Source organism: Bufo gargarizans, chromosome 1, assembly GCF_014858855.1.
Source record: "Bufo gargarizans isolate SCDJY-AF-19 chromosome 1, ASM1485885v1, whole genome shotgun sequence".
Classification (NCBI taxonomy): Eukaryota; Metazoa; Chordata; class Amphibia; order Anura; family Bufonidae; genus Bufo; species Bufo gargarizans.
Genome location: NC_058080.1, coordinates 64,938,989 through 64,957,711, shown reverse-complemented (window position 1 = coordinate 64,957,711; position 18,723 = coordinate 64,938,989). Strand labels below are relative to the sequence as shown.

Sequence of the window (18,723 nt, the reverse complement as noted above, 5' to 3'; positions counted from 1 at the left end):
GTAAATATATATGGCTGTACCGGCGATGTCTGAGCTCTGCTATATATCCTAGTTGTACTGCATTACTTCAGCAAATACACAGTATGCTGTAACTGTAATGTATACAGTGTATATAGACCTATAAACAGATATATTCTCTCTACAAGTCTTGTCATAATATTTTATACCAATGAAGGCCTTTTTTATTACAAAGTTACACTCTTCCAATATACATTTACTACTTTGCTCCGTGGTAGTAGATGGAGCAGAGAGTGGCCCCTGCTCAAGTACAGTATATGGGCCCTTTGCCTTCCAACAGCCATCTTGTCAACAGCGAGGGGCTTCTTCAGTCCATAACCTGGTAGATGGAAACCCATTATTATTCCGCACCAAAAGGATCAGGATCCATACTCAGGAACCCCTCTAATAGAGCGGAGGACCACGATCATACACTGATATCAATGTGAACCGTATTGGCCACTGCAGGAACAATGGGATTTAACTTAAACTTTTTTATTAACTGGTATCTGGTCCCCTTGTCGACAAGGTGATTTATCTTGTACTGATCTTGCATGCCTTCGTGTCTTACGCTCCAGTCACATCCAAAGCTCCATTCAGAAGTCAGTGGTACCATTTTACCCAGCAGATAGCTTGACAGCCTCTCTCCCTTAAATGGCATGCAACATTTGATCTCTCCTATGTGACATGGATTATTTTTTTTTTATTATGTTCAGTTCATAAATGGAATGTACCTAAAGGCTATGTACACCTGGTCTGTACCGATCACTTTACTTCAGTTATCTGCTCATCTGTCATTCTAATCCTGCCTGTAATGATATCACCTATGTGTATAGATAAGACAGGATCCACCATTCACAACAGGTGATTGTGAAAGCTTATCTGTTCTTTCCTTGTACAATGACCTCTGCACAGATCACAGAACATGCCTAAAAAAACTCTTCCATAGAAGTCAGTGGGGTCCCCTCCTGACCATTGTGTCCATGGCCCATGGGGCTGCCGTAAAGCAATTTTCTTAATGCTTTTTCTACAGCTCAGGCAAGATGGCCGCCCCTATAATCATGTTAAGGAAATAAAATTTAAAAATCTACAATCAGAAAATAAATAAAAAGATTATACAAAAAGGAGATGTGTGACTATCTGGTTTTAACTGGCAGATGAATTTTTCGGAGACACATTTCCTTTAAGAATAAGCCTTCTCCACAGGAAGAATTCTGCAACAACTTAGTCTCGTCAAGCCAAGGGAGGGAGAAAAAACCTTTGTATTGACTAAAATCCAGGAAAAACCCTAAAGATGATATTTTGTGGAGCTGTGAGAACGGTCTCAGCCGTCCTGTAATGCTAAATAAAGTTGACAGATCATTTTCGGCAGATGATGACCAAGTGCAGAACTGCTGCCAGCCTCCGAAAAGAGGTTTCCAATTCAAAATTGCAGTAAGAAATCCTCCTTTCCACAAGAATTTTTCTCTTGGCAGTGAACGCTCGGGGAGATAGAGCAGGAAAGATTTAGGAACTGGTAGAGCAACTTGGTGAAGATTCAGCCCATTGTGATCCTCACCTTCCAGGGTATTAATCTGTCATTCCTTCCAGCCTCAGATAGCGGCAGCTGTTATAGTGCTGTCAAACAAAGGACCCGTCCGAAACAAACAAGTGCATAAAATAACACTACAGAAAAAGAAAGCTGCTCCCGACGATCACCTTACAGGGATTAGCAGCTCCTCTACAGTATGGGCAAAGATCATCTGTAAAAAAGATCAAAAAGCAATAAAAACATCGTTCTGCAATTCCCGAGATACGTAGGAAAAAATACAAATCATACGCTAGGTATAGGTTCTATCTTTTTGATCGTAATTGCAGAAGGAAATAATTTATTTGTGCTGCTGCCACTTTGTTCTAGGGATAAACATGGGTCATAGAGGTCCTTCAAAAAGTCCTTCAAGCTCAGGAAAAGATCGAGATCCCCGTATAGCTCCCTAATGAAGTACAAATCACGAATATGCCCAATGAACCAAGAATCACTTTTAATAATTTGAAAAATTATAATAATCTTATCTTCATCCTCTAATCATAGGTTTTTGAAGAAGAGCATCACATCTTGTATCTGGACCATGGTGGGGTCATTGTAGCCATCAAAGATACGTCCATTCCACTGAAAATACTCAAGTAACGTATCATATATTATTTTCTTATACAATTTATAACCTATTACCTGCCAGAATTCTACATTTCTCGATTCTTCTCCTGATGTTGGAAAACAACCAACAAGCTGCTGTTGACAGATCCACTGTGCTTGCTTTGTGTTGTATTTAGTACTTTCAGCCCATGCTGTGCCCTGCTGTTAGGCCTCTTGCACACAAACGGTTTTTTTTTCTGTTTCCGTTCCGTTTTTTGCCTTCCGTATACGGACCATATACGGAACCATTCATTTCAATGGATCCGCAAAAAAAACAGAAGGTACTCGTATGCTTTCCGTTTCCGTATTTCCGTTCCGCTCAAAGATAGAACATGTCCTTATATTGTCCGCATAACGGACAAAGGAAATACTATTCTATCAGGGGCCAGCTGTTCCTTTCCGCATGAGCCCTGGATACACTGGTCAGTGCCCGCAAGCAAAGTGCGCAAACAGCTTGCGTTCGCTGAGGCTGCTGCCAAGACACCGCGCGGGCACTGACCAGTGGATCCAGGGCTCATGCGCGAGATTACGGTATACGTTCCGGAAAAAAAAACTGAACAGACACGAAAGAAGAAAATACGTTTGTGTGCATGAGCTTCAAGTCTGTGACATCAGGTCCATCCATCACATGGCCTTTGTGCAGCTCAGTCCCATCCAAGTGAATGGGATCAAGCTGCAATACCAAGCACGGCCACTATACAATGTAAGGCGCTGTGGTTTGCATAGTATAATGTGGCTACCATGCTAATCCTGGAATACGCTCAACCTGGTCGCAGATGACGAGAATTGAATTAATGCAATACTTTTTGGTGTTTCAGTTATAATGATATTTAAAATTACCGATTTGATGATTTATTCTTTTTTTCTTAGATTCAGTGTAGATGAAGGCTACACATGGAGCGTACACAATTTCACCAGCACATCCGTGTTCGTGGACGGACTTCTCAGTGAACCCGGAGACGAGACTTTGGTGATGACGTACGTTACCCTCTGGTTCAGGCTCATTTTTTGTGGGTTTTATGAATGCAGCCAGGAACATAACAATGGATGTTTTTTATTTTGGTTGTCATGGCTACGACAATGGACATCCATAGAACCCTACTGTTAGTTTTTGTTGTATTTCTGTGTATAAATATGGACATACATGGATGTAGCCATTGGTTCACAATAGCTACATTTACATTTTTATATGGACAATTTTTTTATTTTATTTTTTAACGCACCCTACATTTTTAACACTCTACATCCCTAGGTGTGAGATACAAATATAGTATTATATGCCCATATTATACATGGCCAGGTCCACCAGTGCAATGTTAGGAAAGTGTTCTTTCTCATTTCTAATCTGTATTTAGTTTCTGATTATTTTAATGGTTCCCTTTGCATAATTATGGGGGGCAGCCATCTTACTTCAGTAATAAGAGCTATGCTTTCTAGCAGCCTTATGGACCATGAACACAATGGTATCGTTGTGGGCATTGACTTTATAGGATAGTATTGTGGGCATGCTCTGTGACCTGTGCAGAGGTCATTGTGCAGGGAGGGGGAAGAGGTAAGCTGTGACAATTATAATTAGTGGATCCTGGGTTATCTATCTATCTATCTATCTACACAGTCGAGTTCCATTACTATGACCACCAGTAACCGCAGCATGGACAGCAACTAGGTGGGCTGCTATATGGAGCCAGTGCATCCTACAGCTGCTGGAGGGGAGGAGTTGGGATGAGGATCCATAGGACGAACACGCCGATCGGAGTGGTCCTACAGATCAAGTCTGGTGAATTAGGGGGCCAGAGTAGTACTTGGAAGTCTTGGACATGCTCTTCCAACCAATGTTGGACATTTCTAGCTGTGTGACAAGATCCCATCCATCCCAGGGAAGACAATTAGCATGTAGGGGTGTATGTGATCTGCAAGGGTGGACTCATACCCAAATTGGTGGAGAGTGCCTTCCATATAGATGAGTGGGCCCAGAGAATGTCACAAAAACCTTCCCCAGACCATAACGCTGCCACCACCAGCTTGTGTTCTTCCAGAGATGGTTGCAAGGTGTTCTCTGATGTTTCTCGCCTCAAACACCAACGTCTATCTGTTTGATGAAGAAGAAAACGCGACTCATCGGAGAAGACAACCCGTTACCAATAGGCAGAGGTCCAATTCCGATACTGCTACGAAAATTGAAGAATTGAAGCCTTTTATGCCAATGCAATTCATTAGCAGAGGTGCAGTGACCGTACGTCTGCTCCGGAGCCCCATATGGAGTAGGATTCGCCGAACTGTTGTTAGACACACGTCTGGTAGCCCACCGGTTCATTTTGGCGGTGAGCTGCTCCACTGTAGAGTGTCAGTCCGCCCTCGCACACCTTTATAGCTTACGTTCACCTTATATACCCACCACGCCAGCTCAGCAACACGGGACGTCCTTCACGATCTACATGCTGCCGACTCGACTGTGTATATAGGTGTTACCAGTCATTGAATTCCTTCCTGTGATGATAATGAGATGACTGCTGAGAACTGATCTCCACAGAGCAGGAAATGTCAGCCTATTGCCAGGATTAATGGCCAGTGTAAAAATTACAAGATTTCAGGACATTTTTTATAACAATAGGTCATTTTCTGATGTTACGTTCCCTTTAATCCGTGGACACAGGTGTATCTTTATGCAATGGATAGGGAGGTTCAGTAAGTGTCCTAAGAGGCTAAAGTGTAATATCCACTTCTAGGAAAGCTGGGTGAAAGTAACTAATATGACCTCCATTACAACCGCTATATATTTGAGTTTCTATTGTCCTACGGACAATTAGAAGACTTTTATTAGCTAGACATATACATTATGCATTGGAGCTTGTGTAATTGAAGCGTCTGAGGATGTGAAGAACCTGAGTGAGGGCAATGAAGCTTGACGTGCCACCCATTCACCGGTGAAGAAGTACCCTGCCGATTAATTCTCTTTGACAATTCTCTGGGCCTCAACTTTTATTTAGATGATAAATGTAGCGTGCTTACCTGAAAGACTAACAGATGTGCTTCGAGCATTTTTATCTGGGGTATTTTTGCAAGGCAACCACAAGTTTTTAATATTCTTCAAAGCATCACTATTTCTCAGTGGGTGAAGGGATGAGGAACAAGATTTGTATCACAGTGCCACCTAGTGGATAAAAAATAAAATACGGACGCTTTCACATTCCGTAACATTTCGATAGCCCTTCGATTATTATCCAATCATCTAATATTTAATAGCCCAAATTATTAATGTTAGCAGTTAGTTGAATGCAGAGGCTTCTTCCACAATGTCCTGCGTTCTGCTTGGGTCTACAAGCTTTGAGCTGCCCAGTGTTTCGCTCAAGATTTCTGTCATGGCGCCCATCCATCCGCACCACCTTCTTCCCAGTGTGCCACATTAGCTTTTCTCAGCGAATCATGTCTTCCCATAATATGCTCGCCTGAGATAAAGCTTCTTCAGGTCATGGCTCCTTCTTGTCTTCAGTCTTCAATAGTACCTGACACACACACACCGACAAGAGTTGGGAGGGGGGGGAGAGGAATAATTACTACTTTAAAGGGGTACTCCCATCTTATAAATCGATGACCTATTGATAATGTCAGATAGGTGCCAACCCCACATCTGGGACTTGCTCCTATCTCCAGAACGGGGCCCCCGAAGTAAAGGAGAGCACACCGCCCATACACAGTATACTCTCCATTCATTGCGCTGTGATTTTCCAAAGTAGACAAGCGAGCGTACTCGGCTATTTTTGGAAGTCCCATGGCAGTGAATGGAGAGTGTGCCACGCATGCCGCTCACCTCTCCCTGTCTGATTTGTCACTGCCTGGCCCTGTCAGTCAACACAAAGGAGCGGAGCTTGGGTGCAACAAGAGCAATGGTGATGCCCTCATTGCACCTAATTTTCAGGTGAGTGCCGCAACTTTGTTACTCTCTTCTCTCCACACTGTGTGCACCTAATTTTCATATTAAGAAAAAAAATCATAATTTGGGAACGGAGCTTCAGATCAACAAAGGAAAAACAGCGTTTTAATCAGGTGAACTATAAAGCTAAGTGTCTGCTTGACGGACGGGCCGTGGCCGCCAGGAGTCTTTCGTTCGAGTTTTTATGTTTGTCGTGACTAGGGTTGAAACAATTACTCAAATTAATCGATTAACTCGACACAAAAAAATCCTCAAATCAATCGAATCGATGATTCGTTTGTGCCATGTGACCACAGAGTGTGAGTGAAGAGCTTGCTGTTACTCACGCTCTGTGGTCACCCGCCTGCTCCCACAATGCTTCACTGGATCCTGATGTACACACATCGTCAGAACATTTTAGTTCACTGGCGCTGTGGCTGGGCACTGATGGCTAGGAGGGGGAGTGGGGGAACTGATTGCACTAGGGGGAGCTGGTGGCATTGGAGCGAAGCTGATGGCACTGGGTGGGAGAGCTGAAGGCACTGGGGAGTGGAGCTGATGGCACAGGGGTGGGGGAGAGCTGATGGCACTGGGTAGGGGAGAGCTGATGGCACTGGGGTGGGGGAGAGCTGATGGCACTGGGTAGGGGAGAGCTGATGGCACTGGGTGGGGGAGAGCTGATGGCACTGGGGTGGGGGAGAGCTGATGGCACTGGGGTGGGGGAGAGCTGATGGCACTGGGGTGGGGGAGAGCTGATGGCACTGGGGTGGGGGAGAGCTGATGGCACTGGGGTGGGGGAGAGCTGATGGCACTGGGGTGGGGGAGAGCTGATGGCACTGGGGTGGGGGAGAGCTGATGGCACTGGGTAGGGGAGAGCTGATGGCACTGGGGTGGGGGAGAGCTGAAGACACCAGGGTGGGGGAGAGCTGATGGCACTGGGGTGGGGAGAGCTGATGGCACTGGGTGGGGAAAGTTGAAGGCACTGGGGTGGGGGAGAGCTGATGGCACTGGGGTGTGGGAGAGCTGAGGGCACTGGGAGGGGAGAGGTGATGGCACTGGGGAGTGGAGCTGATGGCACTGGGAGGGGGAGCAACTGATGACATGGGGGAGCTGGTGGCATTGGAGGGGGAGCTGATGGCACTGGGTGGGGGAGAGCTGATGGCACTGGGGGAGTGGAGCTGATGGCACAGGGGTGGAGGAGAGCTGATGGCACTGGGTAGGGGAGAGCTGATGGCACTGGGGTGGGTGAGAGCTGATGGCACTGGGGTGGGTGAGAGCTTATGGCACTAGGGGAGTGGAGCTGAAGGCACTGGGGTGGGGAGAGCTGATGGCACTGGGTGGGGAGAGTTGAAGGCACTGGGGTGGGGGAGAGCTGACGGCACTGGGGTGTGGGAGAGCTGATGGCACTGGGGTGTGGGAGAGCTGATGGCACTGGGGTGTGGGAGAGCTGATGGCACTGGGGTGTGGGAGAGCTGAGGGCACTGGGAGGGGGAGCTGATGGCACTGGGGGAGTGGAGCTGATGGCACTGGGAAGGGGAGCAACTGATGACATGGGGGAGCTGGTGGCATTGGAGGGGGAGCTGATGGCACTGGGTGGGGAGAGTTGAAAGCACTGGGGTGGCACGATTGTCACCACTGAGGTTATTGATTGGCCAGCAGCGGTGACATGCATGTGGACACTTCCGGCCAGGCGAGGACAGGAAGCGGAAGGGATGCGAACCACACAGCAGGAACCAGGTGAGGTTTTTTTTTTCTCCAGCCATGCCCGGCCACCCACACTTTTTTAAATTTTATATCCAATTACTGGGGGAAAATATTCTATCCAAAAAGTCTGCAATTTTGTTTATCACTTTTCTGCAAACTCTGCGTTTGCTACAAGCCATATTCCCTTATGGCCATTCCCTATTAAGTCCAGCAGCTTGGCTTCCATGCCTGGCTGATCACAGCAAAACGTGTTCAGGTTTACTGAGATATTTCTGATGACAAACACCGTAATAGTCCAGCAGTTCGGCTGATGGGGCTTATCAGCTATGTACTACAGGCCGGGTCACACGGTTATGTACTACAGGCCGGGTCACACGGTTATGTACTACAGGCCTGGTCACACTGTTATATACTACAGGCCTGGTCACACGGTTATGTACTACAGGCCTGGTCACGCGGTTATGTACTACAGGCCTCGTCACACGGTTATGTACTACAGGCCTGGTCACACGGTTATGTACTACAGGCCTGGTCACACGGTTATGTACTACAGGCCTGGTCACACGGTTATGTACTACAGGCCTGGTCACACGGTTATGTACTACAGGCCTGGTCACACGGTTATGTACTACAGGCCTGGTCACACGGTTATGTACTACAGGCCTGGTCACACTGTTATGTACTACAGGCCTGGTCACACGGTTATGTACTACAGGCCTGGTCACACGGTTATGTACTACAGGCCTGGTCACACGGTTATGTACTACAGGCCTGGTCACATGGTTATGTACTACAGGCCTCGTCACACGGTTATGTACTACAGGCCTCGTCACACGGTTATGTACTACAGGCCTGGTCACACGGTTATGTACTACAGGCCTGGTCACACGGTTATGTACTACAGGCCTGGTCACACGGTTATGTACTACAGGCCTGGTCACACGGTTATGTACTACAGGCCTGCTCACACGGTTGTGTACTACAGGCCTGGTCACACGGTTATGTACTACAGGCCTGGTCACACTGTTATGTACTACAGGCCTGGTCAGTGGTCACACGGTTATGTACTACAGGCCTGGTCACACGGTTATGTACTACAGGCCTGGTCACACGGTTATGTACTACAGGCCTGGTCACACGGTTATGTACTACAGGCCTGGTCACACGGTTATGTACTACAGGCCTGGTCACACGGTTATGTACTACAGGCCTCGTCACACGGTTATGTACTACAGGCCTCGTCACATGGTTATGTACTACAGGCCTGGTCACACGGTTATGTACTACAGGCCTGGTCACACGGTTATGTACTACAGGCCTGGTCACACGGTTATGTACTACAGGCCTGCTCACACGGTTGTGTACTACAGGCCTGGTCACACGGTTATGTACTACAGGCCTGGTCACACTGTTATGTACTACAGGCCTGGTCAGTGGTCACACGGTTATGTACTACAGGCCTGGTCACACGGTTATGTACTACAGGCCTGGTCACACGGTTATGTACTACAGGCCTGGTCACACGGTTATGTACTACAGGCCTGGTCACACGGTTATGTACTACAGGCCTGGTCACACGGTTATGTACTACAGGCCTGGTCACACGGTTATGTACTACAGGCCTGGTCACACGGTTATGTACTACAGGCCTGGTCACACGGTTATGTACTACAGGCCTGGTCACACGGTTATGTACTACAGGCCTGGTCACACGGTTATGTACTACAGGCCTGGTCACACGGTAGGTATGCTTGTAGAGCATATCCATCATCTGTAACATCCGGCACCTGCTCAGCTATCAGGAAGCTATACCATAACACATGACTATTTCCCTTGCAGGGTGTTCGGACATATCAGTTACCGATCAGAATGGGAGCTGGTGAAAGTGGATTTTAGACCCTCGTTTATAAGAGAGTGCACCGAGGAGGATTACGACTCCTGGGATCTCTCTAATACACAGGTATTGTACCATACAACATTCTGTTAAAGTGAAAGCCATTTTTAGCTTAAATGTTCTGTGCTAATTCATTTCTTTATATCTTTATAGCGACCGGAGCTTTGTTTTGTTACATACAGAGTCCTAATTCCACCACATAGCCATACAATCAAATTCTAAAATTTTAGCTGTCTGCAGCCACCACTAGGGGAAGCTTAGAAGCAAACTGCATACTCAGCAATTATCCAGCTCTAGGTATACACTGTATGTTTTAAAGGGGTTATCCAGGAATTAAAGGGAAATTCCCATCACAGACAATGGGGGCATATCGCTAAAAAATGGAGCAGGGAGAGTGGTGGTCCCATAGAAATGAATGGAGGACGGCTGCACATGCGCAGTGTGCCCTCCGCCACCTTCCCCGCTCCATTCTCGGCGTAGGTGCGGGTCCCAGAGGTGGGACGCGCACAGGCTCGGTCTGGCCCACAGGGGTACAGGGGAATCCCACGGTGGGCCCCTGAGAAAGGTGGGCCCCTAGTCTCCCACCCCCTGCACAAGTGGCACATAGCACTGTAGACTTGCTGCACTACATACATATATTCATGTACAGCACCTCCACCAGCCTGTGTTCATATAAAAAAACTTGTTAGATTATTTATTATACTTGAATGTATCCTTATGGTGGCCCCCAAAATAAATTTTACTGGTGGACCCTAGGTACCCCAGTCCGACACTGGACCCTCACCTATTAGACACTAGGGGCATATCCTATCCTGTCTGTGATGGGAATCCCCCTTTAAAACTTACTTACCTGGTTCCTGCCTCTGGGTTCCAGCTCCATTGCTCCCCATTGCTCTAGCACAGAGATCAGCGACCTCCGCACTCCAGTTGTCCTGAAACTACAACTCCCAGAATCTTCCTTTTAACTTCTATGAGAGTTATAAAAACTGCCAAATAGGTGTGCCTGCTGGGAGTTGTACTTTCACAGCAGCTTGAGTGCCCAAGGTTGCTGATCCCTGCTCTAGCATCAACATCCTGTTGACGGGCACCACGTGACTGCTGCAGCCAATCACTGGACGCAGAGGTGACCTGTCAGTTGATCAGCAGGCTTGTGGGGTGTCCTACAACCGTCAATCAGATATTAAAGTCGATCAATAGTAAATGAGTGGACAACCCCTTTAAAAATACACTATTGCCAAATATGGTTAGTAAATAGTATTTACCTGGGGTTATTCAGTTTAAAAAATAAATAAAAAGAGCAACAAATGCTATAAAATAAGAAGACAATCTGCTGACCCAGCGCAGGTGCTCCAGTGGCCCCTCTGACTTTGTTTACCGGAAGTCAGCACATGGCCGCCGCAGCCAATAAATGGTCTCAGTGATCACATGCCGTACTGGTGACATCACTGCTCAGAAATGGGAGCCATAATACCAGTAGTACACCACATGATCACTGAGGCCACTGATTGGTTGCAGCAGTCATGTGCTGGCTTTTGGTAAAAAAAAAAAAAAAAGATGGGCGGACTACTGGATCACCTGGGTTGCATCTGCAGAGGATTGAAGTAATGGGTATTGTTTTTGTATTTTATACCATTTGCAGGTTTTTATTTATAACCCCTTTAAATTGATTTATATTTTTTATGCAGTATTCAAAGGGAGTCTTGAATCTCTTATTACAGCAGGATTCAAGCTGACCGGTGACATCACCAAACCTCAGATAACACTGTCCCTAAATCTGATTAGAATCATCCCTTTGCTATAGTCAATGTGAAAGCCACTTGTCTTGGATCAGGCCTCGCTGTAAAACGACATTATATGTAACCAGTCTGGAGTCTAGCCTGCACTGCTGACATCTAGTGGCCAATGTGAAAATTGCAATGTCATTACTTATTTTCATTGGAATAAACATGCATACCTGTAAAATTTATCTTAAAAAAAGTAATGTCTAATGACAACATCCCTTATTTAAAAATGTCTAAAGGTCATCTACAACTCCCTGGTGTAATAATAATTGCTCAATTACGGTCTCTAGCACTGTAGAACAAAACGATTTTCGTGAACAGTATTGTATATAACTAGTTATATACCGTATACATTATTAATACATCTGTGGCATACTCTCTAGTACAGGCATCCTCAAACTTCGGCCCTCCAGCTGTTGTAAAACTACAACTACCACAATGCCGTGCTGTAGGCTGATACCTGTAGGCTGTTCGGGCATGCTGGGAGTTGTAGTTTTGCAACAGCTGGAGGGGCGCAGTTTGAGAATGCCTGCTCTAGTACATGTGCAGCTCACGGTCCATTTTCCCTATTTTAGACAACCATCTGGGACCAGTTACATAGGAGTCCAGTAAACCTGAAAGGAATCCCAACGAAACATGCAGACACCATATTGCCACCAAATCCGCAATTTTCATTTAATTCCCATTTAATTTTCATTTAATTTACATACAGGGAGACTATTGCATCATGGGTCAGCAGAGAAGCTTCCGTAAGAGAAAGACCTCTTCGTGGTGCATTAAGGGTAGGAATTTCACCTCAGCCCGTACATCAAGACTATGCCAGTGTGAAAGCACAGATTTCGTGTGGTATGTGCGCTATATATTTATAAATATATGATACCAATAGGGGTAACACTAGGACAAGCTGTGTGTTTGACATATGGGTGGTAAAAATATGTCCATGTGATCGGCTCCGTTGCCTGATATTAGCTCAGTTTTCAGGACCTTCTAAATAGGGCCCTGGTGGTTGAGGGGTCCAAATGCCTCTCTGCCACATAAGTAAGCAGCAGTAGTATAAGTGGCACATGGTGGCAAGGTGGGGCCTTATCATAAATTTGTTGGGATTTAGGAGTTTCAAGTTACATCTCTAAAATAGGGAACTAATACGCACATGAAATACATACGGGTGGATTAGTCCTTCCATTGTGATTAGCAATTTATATAAGATAACTGGAATTATTTGTGCTGAGTACTGCTGCACCTCCCCTGCAGAACCTAGGAACCCACCCACGAATAAGCAGTTTACTTGTGCTGAGTACTGCAGCACCTCCCCTGCAGAACCTAGGAACCTGCCCACGAATAAGCAGTTTACTTGTGCTGAGTACTGCTGCACCTCCCCTGCAGAACCTAGGAACCTGCCCACGTATAAGCAGTTTACTTGTGCTGAGTACTGCAGCACCTCCCCTGCAGAACCTAGGAACCTGCCCACGAATAAGCAGTTTACTTGTGCTGAGTACTGCTGCACCTCCCCTGCAGAACCTAGGAACCTGCCCACGTATAAGCAGTTTACTTGTGCTGAGTACTGCTGCACCTCCCCTGCAGAACCTAGGAACTTGCCCACGTATAAGCTGTTTACTTGTGCTGAGTACTGCTGCACCTCCCCTGCAGAACCTAGGAACCTTCCCGCGTATAAGCAGTTTACTTGTGCTAAGTACTGCTGCACCTCCCCTGCAGAACCTAGGAACCCACCCACAAATAAGCAGTTTACTTGTGCTGAGTACTGCTGCACCTCCCCTGCAGAACCTAGGAACCTGCCCACGTATAAGCAATTTACTTGTGCTGAGTACTGCTGCACCTCCCCTGCAGAACCTAGGAACCTGCCCATGTATAAGCAGTTTACTTGTGCTGAGTACTGCTGCACCTCCCCTGCAAAACCTAGGAACCCACCCAAATGTAAGCAGTGGGAGGGCATATGAGAGTATTGGAGAGGGCAGGACCCAGAGTTAGAGCAGAGGCAGTAGGTAGCTAATAGAAAGGAGAGTAATAAGATCTTGGGTAAAGCAGGAGAACATGGTGAGTTTATGCGTTTCAGGCTGTGCATTCTATATTCTCTAAATTTGTTTCTTTAAATAAAATGCTCAAACGTGTTCTTTTCATGCAGTGATTATGGATTTGAACAGGAGGTCACCCAAAAACAAACTAGCCGATGTTTTCCTGATTTTTGGTTTAACCCGGAATCTCCACCAGAAGATTGCACCGTAGGACAAACCTATACAAGTACCACTGGGTAAGGACTGTATAAAGTACTGTATGCTGTAATGACCCTGAAGAGACTGGTAATTCTACCAGTGGAGAGATGACATTGCTCAGTCACTTCAAGGCTGGAATTGCAGATGGATCTGCCAGCTCCTGATCCATACTGATATGTGATAATAGTCTGGGTGTCTACAGTCAGGTCCATAAATATTGGGACATCGACACAATTCTAACATTTTTGGCTCTATACACCACCACAATGGATTTGAAATGAAATTAAAACTAACAAGATGTGCTTTACCTGCAGACTGTCCGCTTTAATTTGAGGGTATTTACATCCAAATCAGGTGAACGGTGTAGGAATTACAGTTTGCATATGTGCCTCCCACTTGTTAAAGAACCAAAAGTAATGGGACAATTGGCTTCTCAGCTGTTCCATGGCCAGGTGTGTGTTATTCCCTCATTATCCCAATTACAATGAGCAGATTAAAGGTCCAAAGTTCATTTCAAGTGTGCTATTTGCATTTGGAATCTGTTGCTGTCAACTCTCAAGATGAGATCCAAATTGCTGTCACTATCAGTGAAGTAAGCCATCATTAGGCTGAAAAAACAAAACAAACCCATCAGAGAGATAGCAAAAACATTAGGCCTGGCCATAACAACTGTTTGGAAGATTCTTAAAAAGAAGGAACGCACCGGTGAGCTCAGCAACACCAAAAGACCCGGAAGACCACGGAAAACAACTGTGGTGGATGACCGAAGAATTCTTTACCTGGTGAAGAAAACACCCTTCACAACAGTTGGCCAGATCAAGAACACTCTCCAGGAGGTAGGTGAATGTGTGTCAAAGTCAACAATCAAGAGAAGACTTCACCAGAGTGAATACAGAGGGTTCACCACAAGATGTAAACCATTGGTGAGCCTTAAAAACAGGAAGGCCAGATTAGAGTTTGCCAAACAACATCTAATAAAGCCTTCACAGTTCTGGAACAACATCCTATGGACAGATGAGACCAAGATCAACTTGTACCAGAGTATTGGGAAGAGAAGAGTATGGAGAAGGAAAGGAACTGCTCATGATCCTAAGCATACCACCTCATCAGTGAAGCATGGTGGTGGTAGTGTCATGGCGTGGGCATGTATGGCTGTCAATGGAACTGGTTCTCTTGTATTTATTGATGATGTGACTGCTGACAAAAGCAGCAGGATGAATTCTGAAGTGTTTCAGGCAATATTATCTGCTCATATTCAGCCAAATGCTTCAGAACTCATTGGACGTCACTTCACAGTGCAGATAGACAATGACCCAAAGCATACTGCAAAAGCAACTAAAGAGTTTTTTAAGGGAAAGAAGTGGAATGTTATGCAATGGCCAAGTCAATCACCTGACCTGAATCTGATTGAGCATGCATTTCACTTGCTGAAGACAAAACTGAAGGGAAAATGCCCCAAGAACAAGCAGGAACTGAGGACAGTTGCAGTTAGAGGCCTGGCAGAGCATCACCAGGGATGAAACCCAGCGTCTGGTGATGTCTATGCGTTCAAGACTTCAGGCTGTAATTGACTGCCAAGGATTTGCAACCAAGTATTAAAAAGTAAAAGTTGGATTTATGATTATTATTCAGTTTCATTACTTTTGGTTCCTTAACAAGTGGGAGGCACATATGCAAACTGTTGTAATTCCTACACCGTTTACCTTATTTGGATGTAAATACCCTCAAATTAAAGCTGACAGTCTGCAGTTAAAGCACATCTTGTTTGTTTCATTTCAAATCCATTGTGGTGGTGTATAGAGTCAAAAATGTTAGAATGGTGTCGATGTCCCAATATTTTGAACCTGACTGTATATGCTTGCAAACTATAAATGGTCTGATCGTGCAGTCATGTGCTGCTCCAGTTCAGAGACGTAATTAGAAAGTCAGCATGGAGGAGGGAAACACATCTGAGGCCAGAGTGGACCCCATCCTAGGTAACGCCACAGTATGACCACTACAAACACCACTAAATAACCACTGAAAAATATTAATATAGTATTACTGAGAAAAAATCACTATAAATAGACCAGTATTACCTCCACATAGTGACCATATTGTCGTAGGTAATAGGTTTAAACAAAAGATGTGCAGACATTATAACTACACTACAGTAAAAACCAATTACAGTTGACCCACGTTTTCTGATTGGAGCTGTTCATTTTCCCCATCTTCTTCATCTGGCCCAGACCTCAATGACAACTTCTTCCAGTTCTTTGCTGTACCACAGAGTTCAAGTGTATTGGCTTTCTTAGAATGATGATACAGTTGAGCATGGAACTCCTCCTGGTATTGCCAGTCCACCCCTGGTGGGCCGAATGACACCACAACCCCCTCCCCTGCATCCCCAGGGCTGCCATCAGAAATTTTCAGGCCCCTAACACAGCCTCAAGTCCTGCCCCCCCCCCCCCCAGGCGAAAGCTAATTTTGCCCCCCCCCCCCCTTGACTCAGCCCATTGACCACACCCTTTAACCCGCCCCTTTTTGTCGGCCACCTATTTAATGATTGTTTCATGCAACATTTTACTTGACCAGCTAATTTTAGATATTCTAGATATTCTTGGTGGTCATCTGTGCCATTTTGGCCTCAAAACATTACATGGCCCCCTACACTACATTACATTACTGACAACTGTTTTTGCCTTGACTGGTGGCGGCCTAGGTGTGTTTATAAGCAGGTCTGCTCCAGTCACTGTTATGGGGGGATCTATGGATGGCATTGTTATGGGGGATCTGTGGATGAAACTGTTATGGGGGATCTGTGGATGACACACTGTTATGGTGGATCTGTGGATGACACTGTTATGGTGGATCTGTGGATGACACACTGTTATCGGGGATCTGTGGATGACACTGTTATAGGGGATCTGTGGATGACACTGTTATAGGGGATCTGTGGATGATACTGTTATGGGGGATCTGTGGATGGCACTGTTATAGGGGATCTGTGGATGATACTGTTATGGGGGATCTATGGATGGCATTGTTATGGGGGATCTGTGGATGGCACTGTTATGGGGGATCTGTGGATGACACACTGTTATTGTGGATCTGTGGATGACACTGTTATGGTGGATCTGTGGATGACACACTGTTATGGGGGATCTGTGGATGACACACTGTTATGGGGGATCTGTGGATGACACTGTTATAGGGGATCTGTGGATGACACTGTTATAGGGGATCTGTGGATGATACTGTTATGGGGGATCTGTGGATGGCACTGTTATAGGGGATCTGTGGATGACACTGTTATAGGGGATCTGTGGATGATACTGTTATGGGGGATCTGTGGATGGCACTGTTATGGTGGATCTGTGGATGACACACTGTTATGGAGGGGGATCTGTGGATGGAACTGTTATGGAGAGGGATCTGTGGATGGCACTGTTATGGAGGGGGATCTGTGGATGGCACTGTTATGGAGGGGGATCTGTGGATGGCACTGTTATGGAGGGGGATCTGTGGATGACACTGTTATGGAGGGGGATCTCTGGATGACACTGTTATGGAGGGGGATCTCTGGATGACACTTTTATGCAGGGGGATCTGTGGATGACACTGTTATGGAGGGGGATCTGTGGATGACACTGTTATGGAGGGGGATCTGTGGATGGCACTGTTATGGAGGGGGATCCCCCTCCCCACCACTCACAGTAGTATACATTTATAAACGGTAATCCGTATCTTGCAGACAGTAACTTTAAATCAGCGCTCATCTCTTTACTACAGTACCTTACATTCAGCTCCCTCCAGTAACAGGCAGTGCGGGCGGCAACGCTCACTCACCGCCTAGTGGGAGGAGCAGGCACGTGACGTCAGTGAGTGAGCGCCGCCCGCACTGCCTGTTACCGGAGACGAGTCAGTGTAAGATAGTAAAGATATGAGCGCTGATTTAAAGTTAACACACTGACACAAGAAAAGAAAAAAAGGCTCGGGACCGGCTGGGCCCCCCTGGGTCCGGGCCCCTTACTGGGGTATCGGCTTTACCCCCCTGATGGCGGCCCTGGCTACGCCTCAGCTCCAGTTCCTCTGTCTCTTGGTCTGTCTGACCTGGAGCTCAGCAAAATATGACCACAAGATCAGACTACACACAAGGTTTGCTTGTAGTCAGTTACCATGGAGATACATAGATCTGTACCCAAAACTGAAGGGCGTGTTTTTTATTTATTTTTATAAAAGGACTGCATATTTACCTAATTTCAGATATACTGGGGCCATTAATGAATGTAACAGTGTCCATCTTCTGTAAGAGGAGACCAAGGTCCTCAGCAGGCTGAATGATGGTTGGATGGGAGTAACGCTGTGTATAGAATAGGCCGAAGGGGATTGACATAGGTCCCAGTAGTCGGCCCACCACCAGTCATACTATTATGGCATATTTTAGCAATTTGTTATAACATTATATGATGGGAATATCCCTTTAAATATGAGTATTATGTAGGCAAAAGAATAAAAGCTAGAATGGTGCTGGCCCTCAGTACAGGATGGATTGCAGCATTGTTCGCTCTCTATGACTGGAAGTCTTGAAGCATGAAATTTAAAACACTGGCTCCCAGTCCACCTCGATAACACCCGGGGAACCACAATGAAAAATCACCCTGTTAAGATGCATGCACCTTCTAAAGTCTTACTTCCTGAAGGGCAGTTTGATAAATAGCCCTTGTGTCCTGATTCTCTCCTGCCCGTATTCCTCTGTAATGAATGGTCGGGATCAGATGTCTGCTTTTGAAGAACGACCACTTAGATGTATTGAGCCACTGCTCGGCCCACAGGTACGCCTATGCCTGCTCCGCGTGCCCACAACTATTAATATCAAAGAGATTTCTGATGAAACTTTCAGAAGTCTCCAGATCTGCAAAACTTGTTGGCGAATTCTAACGTGGACCTGGCATTTCCAGTATCTTTGCCTTTTATTCCATGCAGCTCGCCATCACGGGGGCTGCTTCCACGCGACATAGAATACATAATACCTCATACTAGTGAATATCATACCT

At 46.0% G+C, this 18,723-nt stretch overlaps 1 protein-coding gene across 1 annotated transcript in view; it reads left to right on the top strand.

Moving 5' to 3' along the window:
• The window catches only part of SORCS2 (sortilin related VPS10 domain containing receptor 2), an 896,202-nt gene that overhangs the window by 816,062 nt on the left and 61,417 nt on the right, over positions 1 to 18,723 (top strand). Inside the window, exons 13-17 of the mRNA XM_044280630.1 lie at positions 2,069 to 2,160; positions 3,041 to 3,148; positions 9,624 to 9,744; positions 12,172 to 12,305; positions 13,600 to 13,725. Of these exons, the coding sequence (XP_044136565.1) occupies positions 2,069 to 2,160; positions 3,041 to 3,148; positions 9,624 to 9,744; positions 12,172 to 12,305; positions 13,600 to 13,725 (581 nt within the window). The remainder of the gene's footprint in view (positions 1 to 2,068; positions 2,161 to 3,040; positions 3,149 to 9,623; positions 9,745 to 12,171; positions 12,306 to 13,599; positions 13,726 to 18,723) is intronic.